General features: G+C 43.1%; 2 protein-coding genes across 3 annotated transcripts in view; one reads left to right on the top strand and one right to left on the bottom strand.

Annotated features, from left to right (window-relative positions):
• Positions 1-3,725: 3,725 nt before the first annotated feature.
• Positions 3,726-10,977, top strand: mrpl14 (mitochondrial ribosomal protein L14). 2 transcript variants are annotated; one of them, XM_029702493.1, is made up of 3 exons: positions 3,726-3,825; positions 4,061-4,170; positions 10,300-10,977. In XM_029702493.1, the coding sequence occupies exons 2-3, from the start codon at positions 4,097-4,099 to the stop codon at positions 10,664-10,666; spliced, it is 441 nt and encodes a 146-aa protein (XP_029558353.1). In that variant the 5' UTR covers positions 3,726-3,825; positions 4,061-4,096; the 3' UTR covers positions 10,667-10,977. The 2 variants fall into 2 exon arrangements, with proteins under 2 accessions (XP_029558353.1, XP_029558362.1); XM_029702502.1 differs by having other exon boundaries at positions 3,759-3,820.
• Positions 10,978-12,813: 1,836 nt separating this feature from the next.
• The window catches only part of LOC115155639 (calpain-1 catalytic subunit), a 54,481-nt gene continuing 50,418 nt past the window's right edge, over positions 12,814-16,876 (bottom strand). The window contains exon 23 of the mRNA XM_029702464.1: positions 12,814-15,855. Within this exon, the coding sequence (XP_029558324.1) occupies positions 15,829-15,855 (27 nt within the window). The 3' untranslated portion in view covers positions 12,814-15,828. The remainder of the gene's footprint in view (positions 15,856-16,876) is intronic.

The raw sequence follows: 16,876 nt of genomic DNA, 5'->3' as shown, positions 1-16,876 counted from the left end.
GGTATCAGCTTTTTTTGGTCCTCCAATAAACGGTATCGGCGTTGAAAAATCATAATCGGTCGACCTCTACTCTATATACATGAGGCAGCAGTCTCTAAAGTGCAGGGTAGAGTACCGGGCTGTAGCCAGCTAGTGATGTGGCTGGAGATAAACAGCATCTATCAGTCTCCATCTGCTAGACGGTAGCAGAGTATGTGAACGGAGCAGAGTGGAGAAAGGAGTGGAACGTGCACAATTTAACTGGAGCTTGGAGCGAGTTTCCCCAAAGGTTGGAGCGTCAGTCTTCTCACCTGCTCCAATTTCGCTCCAGTAGCGCTCACCTCACAAGCTCAGGGCATGCCCGGCCCAGCATGCATCTGTAGTCTACTTGTGTGCTGCTATAGCCCCTTGCTTTAGCTACTGTCACAGAGTTCACTAAATATTTTCATAAAGAAACTGATAAAACACACAGGTAAAAAAATCAAGGTGACTTACAAAAGATGAGGACCAAGAGCAAGAGAGGGAGTGTGGTGATGTAGTGTCCACAACTAAAGAATCATTGTGGAAGTTGAAAAGAGAGGTATCTGAAAGCATGACGGTGTACATACTACATGCACATGCTAAAAGAAGGTGGGTAGCTCGCTTAAGTATGTCACAGTGGCAGTATTTATAAACAAAAAGTCGGATCTCTTAAAAAGTTCAGTTCATTTTCATTCTATTATCTATACACACAATAGGCCATTATTGATTTGGGCCCAATAGGCAAGGCATATTACCTCCATTTTGATAGTTATTTTACCTAAAATCCTTTAGACCTGCCTACAGAAAAATGGAGGAAAAAAAACGTCCCAGAGTAGCCAGAAGGGTGTTTAGGATCCCCAGTGGCCCTGCAAGCACAACGAGGATATTCTCCGCTGCTGGCCTGCTCTACAGGAACCATCGCATGAGCCTGAAGCCACAGACTCTGGTCAAACTCATGTTTCTAAAAAAAAATGAATTCAAAAAGGCACAATAGACGGAGGCTAATAAGGCATTTTTTCATTTTTCATCACAGTCTATATGTGCAACTTATCAACTAGAATGATTTAATACAACTGTTCACATGCTGAGCGCTTAATGTCTCTGCCAGCCTGAAATGGTTCACAATATATTTATTTGTAAATCAAATCAAATTGTATTTGTCACATAAACATGTTTAGCAGATGCATTTGTGGGTGTAGCACAATGCTTGCAGGCTATACAGCCTTGAAATAATTGAAAAAATATATATCCTAAATAATTAATTTCCGTTCCTTCTTAGGCTCCCTGTCTGGCTCCTGACCTATTTAGAGTGTTTATATGCTGTTTAATATGACATGTAGCCTATTTAGAGTGTTAATATGCTGTTTAATATGACATGTATCCTATTTAGAGTGTTTATATGCTGTTTAATATGACATGTAGCATATTTAGAGTGTTAATATGACATGTAGTTTATTCAGAGTGTTTATACGCTGTTTAATATGACATGTAGTTTATTCAGAGTTTTTATATGCTGTTTAATATGACATGTAACCTATTCAGAGTGTGTATACACTGTTTAATATGACATGTAGTTTATTTAGAGTGTTTATATGCTGTTTAATATGACATGTAACCTATTCAGAGTGTTTATACGCTGTTTAATATGACATGTAGCATATTTGAAATAATGAGCGCTTCTTACCTTTTCCTCTTGTTTATGAAAATACTTTTCATTCAAATCATATGGTTTGGTTTCAATATTTCAAAACCAAAATACTTCAAAACCAAGTCCAGGTAGTCACAAAAATAGATTGTGTTGGTTAAAATGTGATTTTAATAAATTGAGTGGGGTTTTTTTGCAGAGCGGTTGGAAAGGACCTGGAGCATTGCGCTCGATTCGCTACATTGAAGTCAAAATGTAGGGTGTTGGACAAAACAATGTCATCGGAGAGTTGATTATCTCTAACAATGCAGAGTATCAAAGGCAAATGAATGGTACGTTTTCAAAACGCCGCTTTTACCCCACGCTTGTTCAGTCTCTGGCCCAACCCACCGGTTTCTGGGACAAATCAGACGGATTTTCACTCTAGAAATCGTCGGGGAGCTACTCAGATCCAGAGTCATTGCGGATAATAAACTAAATGTCCGTGGACGGGCCGTAGCAAGGAGTTTGGGGAGCCCAGGCCGTCTCATATTCAGCCTCTGTATCGGGGAATTGGCTTCAGTAGCTCTGGTCCTGGGTGTTAGTGAAGGAATGTTCAGCATTAAAAAGCCGCACCAATGCCCTGGACCAGAGGTACACTTCCTGCGGCTACATCTGTTATTGGTTTCACTAGCAAATAGTACTAAAATGATAGTAGCCTTCTCAGCTATTCTCTCCTTCGTTGGCCTGAGAGAGCATTCCCATAGCATGAGTGGGTGACAGCCTGGGTACGGTTTACCCCTCTCTGTCACTATGGGGACCCTGGCGAAACTGTCACAGGTTGGGCCTCTGCAATGACGAATAAAACGCATTATCAAATAAACATTTTTTATTATTCACATGCTTCGTAAACAACAGGTGTAGACGAACAGTGAAACGCTTACTTAACGGGCCCTTCCCGAACAACGCAGAGAGAAAAATAAAATAGAGAAATAGAGAAGTAAAACAAGTAGTTAATAATGAAAGTAATAATAAATACACACCGAGTAAACGGTAACGGTAGCAGCACAAGACGAAACCAGTGTGTGAACATTGTTCAGTTATAAGGATTAGGCCGTGTTAGCTAGTTATTATCATCACTAATCTGTAGATGAGCCATCTTCCAAACCATTGCCCTATTTCATTTAGGTTATAACGTTACTGTAGCTGCCTTTCTTGGACATCGATGGCATTGCTAGCTATAACTAAGGACACGTTGATTTAATGTACATTACAATAATCCTGAGCCTGTTTTTGCGTCTTTCTCTGTTTACTCTCTCACTGAGTAACGTTAGTCAACATAAAACACGTCTCACCCATTTTGTCTGTCAGATATTGTAGATAGTTAGCATGGCAAGGCTGGAGATGGTATATCTAGTTACCTCGTTTGGTAACCTAACGTTACCGTGCTATTTCACGAATTTAACTAGTTTAGCTAGACAGTAGCTTGCTAGATTTCTATCAAAAATAAACGTTTTAATAACAGTTTACGATTTAGCTAGGTAGCTACCAAGCTAACTGTGAATGACTGTGATTTATTTACCTGTTATTTGATAGGCAGTGGATTTTCCCAAACCAGTCAAGACAAACGAGCTCCACACACCACGATCCAAACGGCCAAAATCTTCGTATTATATCCAAATCTTGTATGATTCCCAGGTAGAAAATAAAATCTAGTCCCTCCAAAATCATACGCACTCTTTCGATCTTCGTCAACAAAAAAAAACACGATTAAGCAGTGAGCTTAGTAGCTAACCGCTAGCCAGTTACAAGCACAGCAGCAGCTAAACAAGGCAGAAGAGTTGGATCGGATGAGGCGAGGTGCGTACCCCATTGAAATGAACAGGGCGTACCAAAATCATAGACATATGACATATAGAACAGATTCGTCACCCAGTGCGTTATTATTGACACATTACAATATATATTTCCTCATGGCCCTTTTTTAATTGAGTGATCAACTAAAATGGGTATCGACTATCATCTATAAAGTATCGACTATGAACTAACAAAAAGCTCTTATCACACGATACAAAATATATAAGAAATGAGGTGCGCGTTTGGTCCACAGCGTTTGGTAATCAGTTGGGTCGCTGTTTGATGACGTTTTGACATTGCTATGGAGCGCTCTTGAAAAAGTTGCTAACTAGCTCGCTTGTAAGGTAGCTGCAATTATTCCATTTTATTTAGCGAAAGTCGGAAACATGTAGCTACATACATAAACATACGACGTGGTAAAGCTTAGACATAGCGAAATTAGTAGCTTTAACTTGAAACTTGCTTTAATAACCCATGATTGTCTGTTCAGTTGCTAGATAGCTAGCTAGCGATGTTAACTAGCTGACCATTGGCAAAATGATGCATGCATAGCTAGCTAACCTCTTCTCTTCTTACAAGGTCCGACCTCTGAGGTATAATAAGAAGGGTCCATCCATGGCTCTTATTTCAAGATCATGCAGTGGGTTCCTCGCTCAACTGTCGTCACTGACGCATCACAAGGCTTTCAGGTGACAATTTGTTTTGATATATAAGTTATCTGCCTTCATTGTGTATATTTGCTTTCCCTGTCGCACACTGTATTGTATTTGCTACCTACACAGATTGTACACCAAATAGTAAAAGTTACAAAAACAACATTTATGAACGGGAATTTATTTAACCTTTATTTAACTGGGCAAGTCAATTATGAAAATATTATTTACAATGACGGCCTAAAAACACAGAAATGGCACACAGAACAGATTTACCACTTCCTAGACTTGCTTTCAATGCTAATGAACGATCTATAACTCAATTTTTCTATGTGCGTTTTGTGGGTCACCAAAAAAGTTACATATTGCAGCTTTAATATTTAAAATACGTTCATTACTCATATTTCCATTAGCAACTACTGTCATTTACTGTCGTCATGAACGGTATGCACATCTAAAAAAGGTCTAAATAAAGATTTACAAGCAACTGTAAAAATGCCTATTCTGCACCTCTGATCACTCACCTCCCAAGGATCCCCGATAGCACTAACCTTAATGCCATGTACAGGTCAGAAGTCTACACCAGCTCAATAAATTGTAGGTCCCGAAAATTATTATTTGTTTCTCCGTTTATTTAGACTTTTTTTGGAAGTACATACCAGCCGTGGCGGCAGTAAATTACGATATTTGCTAATCAAAACTCCATATTTGAATAACGAATGTATTTTGACATTATTAAGCTTGAAAGCTGGTGAATGGCTGCTTCCTGGGCTTAAAAGAGATTTGCCCCACCTACGTCCTGCAAGGCCAGATTCTGTTTGGCGTAGCCCTTGATCATGACTCAGTTCCATTACATCCCCAACAAAAAACAATCTTGGTAGACCGAAAGTCGTCTGTTCTTTCAACCAATCAATTGCTCAAATTTTTTAAACGTGTATTTTTACATATATAGAAATACCCTATGTGTTTTAATAAAATCAACTATATGCACTGAGCTTGTCTGATGCTTTAAGCTTATGGTTTGATGCCTCGAGGGCGCCAGAGATCCAGACCCAACTATTCTCCTCCCACTCCTGCTGGCTTTCGCAGATTCTGCCATTACTCTCCTGAAGTTGCTGGTAATAGGCTACACGAGGAGTCGGCGACCTTCCTCCTCATGTGGAATGCCAATTTATCTTACCATTCCTACCGATCTGCATGCCAGTTATGGTTCACATATGCACATTTGTGAAACCGTTTCATTTACTTTATAATGATGTCTTCATATGTCAAAATCATTGTCATGTGGTTAATCAAAATTCTATTGCCAACTATGTAAACATAGCTGACAAAAAGCCAACAAATAAAAACATTGCAGCCTGCAGGTAGAAAATATCCAGATAAAAAATGTTTAAAAAAACTATAAATCACATTGGCTACACATGGCCTGTCTGCAATGAACTTGAAACATTGTATCAACTATTAACTTGGGTCTGGCCCAAAGCTTGCACTAGCGAACTTGCGTAAGGGATAAGAAGCAGTGCTTGATTTGGGCAGGAGCTCACCGGAGCTGAGTACTGCCACCTCACATTCTACTGCCTGAGCTTCTGTCCCTCTTATAGAATATTAGCTCAAAAGTATTGTGGAGCTCCTGCACCTAAATATAAACAGTACCAGCACCCAAAATAAGTACTGGAACCTATTTCAGTCCAAGTCAAGCACTGATAAGAAGCCTATTTTATGACGTTTCCACTGGATCAGAGCATGACATTGTTCCCTTTCACGCTGAGTGGTTATCCAAAGGGAGAGGGCTGGAAAGATTTTTCAAATACATTGAGGAACTATTGTCATTCTCAATGGATGTAAAAACAGACTTTGTTTACTTGAGGTGAAGAAAACAACATTACTTTGAGAAGCTCCACAGTTCATTAGTGGTGGGGCGTTAAGCCAATCAGAAATACTATCAGACCCCCAAATGTGCACATTTATATGCCTACATTTGCCCGCTGGCCAGGGAGCCTAGGACTACTTCTATGCGTACGTGTCCTTGCACAACATTGACAGGAGCGCGCCAAACAAAAGACAATGACTAAATTGACAGAACTCGTAAATGGAATTAAATAAACCAAAACTTGTTTCTCACAAGTATAGCATAGGTTGTGCACTCTGCAAACCATTGTGTTCACTCCCACAATGAGAACAGGAAGACTGGAATCATATTGAATGCATTAAAATAAGACTGTAACAAACATTTTAGATTAGGAATGAAGGGTAAATGTTCTACTGGTGAAATGTCATGGGAAATTGATATCCACTAACAATCAAACGCAAACAATTCACACAATGAAGTTATGAAACAATGAATGTGCATAAATTGGCGGGAGAGAAGTGTATTCTGGAGAGGAAAAGTGCATTGTGCATCTGCGCGCATGGTCAATCTGACGTCAGCATTGGACGTGCAGTATTTACGGTGATACGGCCTCAGCAGAAATCAGGGTATTCATACTTATTGTGCTTCACGGAGCAGTGCAGAGCTGTTGTCAAGGAAGTGAATGTGTTTATACAGGATGTACCGCCCCCACCTACCGCCAACCAATCATGTCAATGCGGAGCTATACAGAGCCCCCCCTCCCCCCCGCATCGTTACATTTGGGAGGCTCATGGCAATGTGGTACTGAGCTGGATTTGGCCTCTGGAGTTTCCTCAATTGAGTCACACCCTCAATATTGAGCCTCCAAACACATTTTTGAATAAATCATAAATTGTCTTGTAGTCTAGGCCTCTGCAATGGATTAGTTCACTGAGATGGGCGCAAATATACAGCACCAGTCAAAAGTTTGGCCACACCTACTCATTCCAGGGTTTTTATTTATTTTTACTATTTTCTACATTGTAGAATAATAGTGAAGACATCAACACTATGAAATAACACATGGAATCCTGTAGTAACGAACAAAGTGTAACACCAAAATATATTAAAGATTATTCAAAGTAGCCACCCTTTACCTTGACAGCTTTGCACACTCTTGGCTTTCTCTCAACCAGCTTCATGAGGTAGTCACCTGGAATGCTTTTCAGTTAACAGGTGTGCGTAATTAAATGTTAATTTGTGGAATTTATTTCCTTAATGCATTTGAGCCAATTAGTTGTGTTGTGACAAGGTAGGTGTGGTATACAGATGATGCCCCTATTTGGTAAAAGACCAAGTCCATATTATGGCAAGGACAGCTGAAATAAGCAAAGAGAAAACGACAGTCCATCATTACTTTAAGACATGAAGGTCAGTCAAAGAACTTTGGAAGTTTCTTCAAGTGCAGTCGCAAAAACCATCAAGCGCTATGATGAAACTGGCTCTCATGAGGGAAAGGGGGATACCTAGTCAGTTCTACAACTGAATGCATTCAACTGAAATGTCTTCTGCATTTAACCCAACCCCTCTGAATCAGAGAGGTGCTGGGTGCTGCCTTAATCGACATCCACGTCTTCGGCACCCGGTGAACAGTTAACTGCCTTGTTCAGGGGCAGAATTACAGATTTCTACCTTGTCAGCTCGGGGATTTGATCCAGCAACCTTTCGGTTACTGGCCCAACACTCCTACCCACCAGGCCACCTGCCGCATAAGGACCGCCACAGGAAAGGAAGACCCAGAGTTACCTCTGCTGCAGAGGATAAGTTCATTAGTTACCAGTCTCAGAAATTGCAGCCCAAATAAATGCTTCAGAGTTCAAGTAACAGACACATCTCAACATCAACTGTTCAGAGGAGACTGTGAATCAGGCCTTTATGGTGGAATTGCTGCAAAGAAACCACACCAATAATAAGAAGAGACTTGCTTAGGCCAAGAAACACGAGCAATGGACATTAGACCGGTGGAAATCTGTCCTTTTGTCTGATATCCAAATTTTAGATTTTTGGTTCCAACCGCTGTGTCTTTGTGAGATGCAGAGTAGGTGAACAGATGATCTCCGCATGTGTGGTTCCCACCGTGAAGCATGGAGGAGGAAGTGTGATGGTGGGGGGGTGCTTTGCTGGTGACACTGTCAGTGATTTATTGAGAATTCAAGACACAATTAACCAGCATGGATACCACAGCATTCTGCAGCGATTTGCCATCCCATCTGGTTTGGGCTTAGTCCCACTATAATTTGTTTTTCAACAGGACAATGACCCAAAACACACCTCCAGGCTGTGTAAGGGCTATTTGACCAAGAAGGAGAGGATGGAGTGCGGCATCAGTTGACCTGGTCTCCAAATCTCTCAACCAAATTGAGATGGTTTGGGATGAGTTGGACCGCAGAGTGAAGGAAAAGCATCCAACAAGGGCTCAGCATATGTGGGAACTCCTTCAAGACTGTTGGAAAAGTATTCCAGGTGACTACCTCATTAAGCTGGTTGAGAGAATGCGAAGAGTGTGCAAAGCTGTCAAGGCAAAGGGTGGCTACTTTGAAGAATCTAAAATATATTTGATTTGTTTAACACTTTTTTTTTTTTGGTTACTACATGATTCCATGTGTTATTTCAGAGTTGTGATGTCTTCACTATTATCCTACAATGTAGAAAATAGTAAAAATTAAGAAAAACCCTGGAATGAGTGTGTGTCCAAACTTGACTGGTACTATACAGTGGGGATTTTTTTTTTTTGATCCCCTGCTGATTTTGTACGTTTGCCTACTTACAAAGAAATTATCTTCCCTGGGTTAAATCCAGAAGACACATTTCAGTTGAATACATTGTTGGACAATTGACTAGGTATCCCCCTGTCCAGTAACGCCCAGTAATGGATACCAAAAATCTTTGTACACCAGATCATGTGATACAACCAATCTGTAGCTATGTATCTGCTAGTTGCCTGATGTCCAGTCATCTGTTATGAAAGGCCAAACATTTTTCTCTGTGCACGTCATGTAACCTCGTGTACAATCATTCTTATTGAATTATGGGGTGATTCCTAACACGGTTCTAACCGGCCCTCCGCCCAGTACCCTGCCCTGAACTTTAGTCACTGTCACGAGACAGCTACCACCCGGTTACTCTACCCTGCACCTTAGAGGCTGCTGCCCTGTGTACATAGTAATGGAACGCCGGTCCCTTTGAATAACGGAACGCCGGTCCCTTTGAATAACGGAACGCCGGTCCCTTTGAATAACGGAACGCCGGTCCCTTTGAATAACGGAACGCCGGTCCCTTTGAATAACGGAACGCCGGTCCCTTTGAATAACGGAACGCCGGTCCCTTTGAATAACGGAACGCCGGTCCCTTTGAATAACGGAACGCCGGTCCCTTTGAATAACGGAACGCCGGTCCCTTTGAATAACGGAACGCCGGTCCCTTTGAATAACGGAACGCCGGTCCCTTTGAATAACGGAACGCCGGTCCCTTTGAATAACGGAACGCCGGTCCCTTTGAATAACGGAACGCCGGTCCCTTTGAATAACGGAACGCCGGTCCCGGTCCCTTGAATAACGGAACGCCGGTCCCTTTGAATAACGGAACGCCGGTCCCTTTGAATAACGGAACGCCGGTCCCTTTGAATAACGGAACGCCGGTCCCTTTGAATAACGGAACGCCGGTCCCTTTGAATAACGGAACGCCGGTCCCTTTGAATAACGGAACGCCGGTCCCTTTGAATAACGGAACGCCGGTCCCTTTGAATAACGGAACGCCGGCCCCTTTGAATAACGGAACGCCGGCCCCTTTGAATAACGGAACGCCGGCCCCTTTGAATAACGGAACGCCGGCCCCTTTGAATAACGGAACGCCGGCCCCTTTGAATAACGGAAAGCGGGCCCCTTTGAATAACGGAACGCCGGCCCCTTGAATGTTTCCATACTGTTTTAGCCACTTTAAATGTATATAGTGTATTCTAGTCAAGGCTCATCCTATTTAACTATTGCTGTATATATACTATTCCTCAGATATATAGTGCTACATACATATTCTACCATGTACTGTCCATTTACAGTCTATACATACACATATATTTGGACTCTGACGTTGCTCGTCCTAACATTTCTATATTTCTTAATTCCATTATTTAACTTGTTAGTTGCTACTGTTGGAGCTAGGAACCAAGCATTTTGCTACGCACGCATTAACATCTGCTAACCATGTGTATGTGATTTCAATGACTTGTAGTCTTGGCCATAGTGACTATATTCTTATGATATATTCTCTCTCTCTCGTAGTGTGTCAGCAGCCGCCGCAGCCATCCAGAAGATGACCAGGGTACGTGTTGTTGACAACAGTCCACTGGGTAATACCCCGTGGCACCGCTCCCCTAGAGTCATCCACGTGTACACCAAGAATGGAGTGGGCAAGGTGGGCGACCGCGTTCTACTAGCCATCAAGGGAGGGAAGAAAAAAGCTCTTATCGTTGGCCACAAGATGCCTGGAGAGCGGATGAACCCGCGTTTTGACTCCAACAATGTTGTCCTGATTGAAGACAATGGTAACCCTACGGGAACTAGAATTAAGGTTCCACTACCGACACACTTGCGCAAAATGGAAGGAGACTATTCCAAACTGTTAGCCATCGCTAGCAGGTTTGTGTAGTACTGTAACAGCAGGTCCTTCGTTAATAGTTGTGATGACAGCTGTCATGTCCTTATACAGGATCATGTCTATAGGGGTGATTCCTAACACATTTTCATGTAGTCTCCCATTGAAATCAACGTATGACTAAGTGAAAATGTTTTACTTTAACTTGGCTGTGTGCCCCTATGTTAGCCAACGGAAATCTCTCCAAATGTTATTGGTAATGAAACCATGTTATGGCCTGTTGTCAATGTAATCAGACCCTTTTTCTCCACGAAGTCTCATGTCATTTATGTTGTTTTGATAAATAAAATTGACATTCAAATGAGCATCTTTTTATTATTCCTCGGTGTACTTCTAGGGCCGGTTTCCCGGACACAGATGAGCGTTGTCCTGGACAATAAAACAAGTTCAATGGAGAATCTTAATTTAATCTTCCACAGTATGTAGTCCAAGACTATGCCTTTTTTTTTTGGTGTCCAGGAAAATGTCCAACTCAAGGAAGTCCTACAACGTTAAATCAAGGATCTTGTTGAAATATGCTCATCACAGCCTACTGTTCAAACTACCGTACATTCTAACAGGTGGCACTAATAATTATGCCTCACCTACCCTTTGCTCTCTGCATGTTATGTAATTACAGTAGTTAACTTTTTGTTCCCAAATGAATGCCGGTTATTTTAATTCCTTTTTGTATCCTTTCTTGAGGACATTTCCATTACATGCAACATTCAGATAGAAATATGTTGTGTAGAACGAGCAAGGATCTGACATTATAGAACGAGCAAGGCACTTTCAGATAGAAATATGTTGTGTAGAATGAGCAAGGCACTACATGGAACATTCAGATAGAAATATGTTGTGTAGAATGAGCAAGGCACTACATGGAACATTCAGATAGAAATATGTTGTGTAGAATGAGCAAGGCACTACATGGAACATTCAGATAGAAATATGTTGTGTAGAATGAGCAAGGCACTACATGGAACATTTAGATAGAAATATGTGTAGAACGAACAAGGCTCTGACATATAGAATAAAGATTCATGGCACTTATTTGCTTGGGGACCAGACGGTGAATTTGATTCTGGAAAATGGACCTCTCGGGTCTTTTACAAGCCGGAATGTTGAAGAAAATCATATTTGAACTTACTCTGCCAATTTGTCCGTGGTGTTGGTCCTTCAGTTGCTCGAATTTTGAGACGTCTCCAAAATAAAGTCTAGTTTACCCCACTTGTTAGAGCGCCGGTACTGCAGTTAATGTCTATCACCTGGCGCACAACCATGTAAACACCTGCAAGACTTTGGTTAGTGTTCATGGTTTGCGTGCGTGCACTTCCGTCTTGTGCACTTGCCTTTGGTCATGAGCAATGCACATCTTGGTTGCCACCAGGCTGCGTTTAGACAAGCAGCCCAATTCAGATTTTCTTTTTTTTCTCTTCACTAATTGTTCTTTTGACCAATCAGATCAGCTCTGAAATGGGATCAAATGTGATGAATCAAAATACTGATTAGTATCACCTTCAGGACCAGTTTTATATCTAGGTCAAATATGTTCATTTCTACTGTGTGTGTGAAGTTGATGAAAGCCATGCCTCTTATGTCAAGAGTTTCAAAGACCATAAAAGTAAAGTGTTCACTCCCAGGAGTTAAAGTGAACATGTATTAAAGGCACACCCTACATTCACAATCACTAGCTTTTGCAGACAGGATTGACACAATCAGAACTTTTCAAACAGCAGCATGTAGATATTAGATGCAATCAGAAAGCATTGGGATAAATCAAGTAATCTTATTTACTCATTTGAAATAAGTTATAAAATGTAAAGTATAAGGAGAGGCATCTTGTTAGTACAGTAGACATTACATTTACATTTTAGTCATTTAGCAGACGCTCTTATCCAGAGCGACTTACAGTAGTGAATGCATACATTTCATACAATTTTTTTCGTGTGCTGGCCCCCTGTGGGAATCGAACCCACAACCCTGGTGTTGCAAACACCATGCTCTACCAACTGAGCTACAGGGAAGGCTAAATTGATGGATTTAATTATGTTGAACTTTTTCCATTGATGGATTTAATTATGTTGAACTTTTTCCTCGCACTGCTTCCTTTGGTCTTATAGATCATTTATATAGACAACTCAAATACATTTGAATGAAAATTAGATTAACCATCCCTTTAATCCAATCCAGTCAAATACATTTTACCCAATGAAAATTTGATTATCCATCCCTTTAATCCAATCCACTCAAATACATTTTACCCAATGAAAATTAGATTAACCATCCCTTTAATCCAATCCACTCAAATACATTTGAATGAAAATTAGATTAACCATCCCTTTAATCCAATCCAGTCAAATACATTTTACCCAATGAAAATTTGATTATCCATCCCTTTAATCCAATCCACTCAAATACATTTTACCCAATGAAAATTAGATTAACCATCCCTTTAATCCAATCCACTCAAATGCATTTGAATGAAAATTAGATTAAGCATCCCTTTAATCTGCATTGTAATCCAATCCACGTGGTCTCAGTCTCTAAAATATTATCCAATATGAGATGTTTTAAACCCATAAAAACTATGATTTGTTACTTGTCAGTTATACTTTTGTTCAGTTTAATAACTAAAATACTGTATTTACTCATATACAGTAACATTCTACAACTGCAGTACCACGATCGCCACACTGAGACTCTTCAATACTTCCACCTAGTGGGCATAGTCAAATAATGTCCTCAAATATCAGCTGTGGTTAAAAAATCTAATGTTTGTGGGAATAAGTCAAATGATATTACCCAGAACACTGCAATAATCAAGATACTTCCTTCATATCTCACAAAATAATAAACCTAAAAATCTAAGATATATCTTTGACAACGTTGTTGACAGAACCTCGGTGAGTGAGTGATCCAGATCCACTATCTGTAAATATTCCCATGACACCCCACTAACCCCACGGTGGGTCAAACAGGTGATGAAACAGTTCACGTGCACTAAACAGCAAAAGGCAAACAGACCTGATCCTCTTCAGTTTAACTAATGTGTATCCATACAGCCATACTTCGTGATGCTTCGTGCTCTGACCCATGCTGTTCACAGACAGCTCTAGTAGGGCCGGGACAATACCAGTATGGCTCATTAGTGTCGTGCATCCCACTTTGTTTACAGACAGATCTACAATTCCACAGTGAATAAAATGTGAAAAAAAACTATTCTAACATTTTGCATAGGTAACCCCGTAGCATTGCATGGCTAGTAGGACCCTCACTGCTATATGGGGTTAGCTGAGGTGGGGTGGGTGAGGGGGCTTGCTGTAATGTAGCTGGCAGGCTGAGAGGGGGTAAGTGAGAGGGCTTGCTGTAGTGTAGTTGGCAGGCTGAGGGGGTGGGTGAGGGGGCTTGGTGTAGTGTAGTTGGCAGGCTGAGAGGGGGTGAGTCAGGGTGTGCTGTAGTGTAGTTGGCAGGCTGAGAGGGGGTGGGTCAGGGTATGCTGTACTGTAGTTGGCAGGCTGAGAGGGGGTGGGTTAGGGGGCTTGCTGTAGTGTAGTTGGCAGGCTGAGAGGGGGTGGGTGAGGGGGCTTGGTGTAGTGTAGTTGGCAGGCTGAGAGGGGGTGGGTCAGGGTGTGCTGTAGTGTAGTTGGCAGGCTGAGAGGGGGTGGGTCAGGGTATGCTGTACTGTAGTTGGCAGGCTGAGAGGGGGTGGGTTAGGGGGCTTGCTGTAGTGTAGTTGGCAGGCTGAGAGGGGGTGGGTCAGGGGGCTTGGTGTAGTGTAGCTGGAGGGGTGGGGTGGGTTAGGGTGTGCTGTAGTGTAGTTGGCAGGCTGAGAGGGGGTGAGTCAGGGTGTGCTGTAGTGTAGTTGGCAGGCTGAGAGGGGGTGGGTCAGGGTATGCTGTACTGTAGTTGGCAGGCTGAGAGGGGGTGGGTTAGGGGGCTTGCTGTAGTGTAGTTGGCAGGCTGAGAGGGGGTGGGTGAGGGGGCTTGGTGTAGTGTAGTTGGCAGGCTGAGAGGGGGTGGGTCAGGGTGTGCTGTAGTGTAGTTGGCAGGCTGAGAGGGGGTGGGTCAGGGTATGCTGTACTGTAGTTGGCAGGCTGAGAGGGGGTGGGTTAGGGGGCTTGCTGTAGTGTAGTTGGCAGGCTGAGAGGGGGTGGGTCAGGGGGCTTGGTGTAGTGTAGCTGGAGGGGTGGGGTGGGTTAGGGTGTGCTGTAGTGTAGTTGGCAGGCTGAGAGGGGGTGGGTCAGGGTGTGCTGTAGTGTAGTTGGCAGGCTGAGAGGGGGTGGGTCAGGGTGTGCTGTAGTGTAGTTGGCAGGCTGAGAGGGGGTGGGTGAGGGGGCTTGGTGTAGTGTAGCTGGAGGGGTGGGGTGGGTTAGGGTGTGCTGTAGTGTAGTTGGCAGGCTGAGGGGGGGTGGGTGAGGTGTCTTGGTGTAGTGTAGTTGGAGGGGTGGGGTGGGGTGGGTCAGGGTGTGCTGTAGTGTAGTTGGCAGGCTGGGGTGGGGTGGGTCAGGGTGTGCTGTAGTGTAGTTGGCAGGCTGAGGAGGGGTGGGTCAGGGTGTGCTGTAGTGTAGTTGGCAGGTTGAGGTGGGGTGGGTTAGGGGACTTGCTGTAGTGGAGTTGGAGGGGTGGGGTGGGTCAGGGTGTGCTGTAGTGTAGTTGGCAGGCTGAGGAGGGGTGGGTCAGGGTGTGCTGTAGTGTAGTTGGCAGGTTGAGGTGGGGTGGGTTAGGGGACTTGCTGTAGTGGAGTTGGAGGGGTGGGGTGGGTCAGGGTGTGCTGTAGTGTAGTTGGCAGGCTGAGGGGGGGTGGGTCAGGGTGTGCTGTAGTGTAGTTGGCAGGCTGAGGGGGGTGGGGCAGGGTGTGCTGTAGTGTAGTTGGCAGGAGTAACTGATTCACACTATAGGGCCAAACTGAGCCGAACTGAACAGGGCTGGTTATTCTTTCACCATAGTAGCTGGAACCGTGCTGGAAAGGACAATGGAGAAATAAAATATCTGAGTCAGTACAGTACAGGACAGCCCTATAGTTCAGATCAGGCAGAGGAAGATAAAGGCTAGGAAGGTACGCATGGTTTCAGGGAAGAGGCTACAGTAGATTTATATGAGCCCAGTGAAGAGGCACTTTGCAGGGCACGTTGGCTGTTCGGTCTGTCCCTCTCCTGGGAGAAAACTGGTCCTCTTCAACCACACATGGTCATATACAGCCACTGAATACGTACAGGAAGAAGAGAGAGAAAGAGGCCGATGGACAGAGAGGAGAGAGAGATGGATAGAGAGGAAAGAAAGAGATGGACAGAGGCGTGAAAGAGAGAGACCGATGGACAGAGAGAAAGAGAGAGTCCGGTGGACAGAGAGGAGAGAAAGAGAGAGTCCGGTGGACAGAGGAGAGAAAGAGAGAGACCGATGGACAGAGAGGAGAGAAAGAGAGAGTCCGGTGGACAGAGAGGAGAGAAAGAGAGAGTCCGGTGGACAGAGAGGAGAGAAAGAGAGAGACCGGTGGACAGAGAAGAGAGAAAGAGAGAGACCGATGGACAGAGAGGAGAGAAAGAGAGAGTCCGGTGGACAGAGAGGAGAGAAAGAGAGAGACCGGTGGACAGAGATGAGATTTAGGGAGAGATGGACAGAGAGGAGAGAAGTTAGACACGAGACCACAGGCTGCTAAAATGCATGGCTGTTTGTTGAAAATGTAGAGAATGATCCAGGACCCAACTCAGATATATTTTATCTTTTGTTTTCCCCCATATATTTTTGTGGATTTCTTTTTTATATACAGCTCTGGAAAAAATTAAGAGACCACTGCAAAACTATCAGTTTCTGTGGTTTTACTATGTTTAGGTCTGTGTTTGGGTAAAATTAACATTTTAGTTTTATTCTATAAACTACTAACAACGTTTCTCCCAAATTCCAAATAAAAATATTGTCATTTAGTGCATTTATTTGCTGAAAATGACAACATCTCTGCAGCACTCCACCAATCAGGCCTTTATAGTAGAGTGGCCAGATGGAAACCACTCCTCAGTAAAAGGCACATGACAGCCAGCTTGGAGTTTGCCAAAAGGCACCTAAAGATTCTCAGACCATGAGAAACAAGACTCTCTGGGCTGATGATACCAAGATTGAACTCTTTGGCCTGAATGCCAAGTGTCACGTCTGGAGGACGTGGCACCATCCCTACGGTGAAGCATGGTGGTGGCAGTATCACGCTGCTAGTCAGAATTGTGGGAAAGA

The sequence above is a fragment of the Salmo trutta genome, chromosome 2 (genome assembly GCF_901001165.1).
Source record: "Salmo trutta chromosome 2, fSalTru1.1, whole genome shotgun sequence".
In the NCBI taxonomy this organism is placed as follows: domain Eukaryota; kingdom Metazoa; phylum Chordata; class Actinopteri; order Salmoniformes; family Salmonidae; genus Salmo; species Salmo trutta.
The sequence above is the reverse complement of the archived record's forward strand: the minus strand, read 5'-3'. Positions and strand labels throughout refer to the sequence as shown.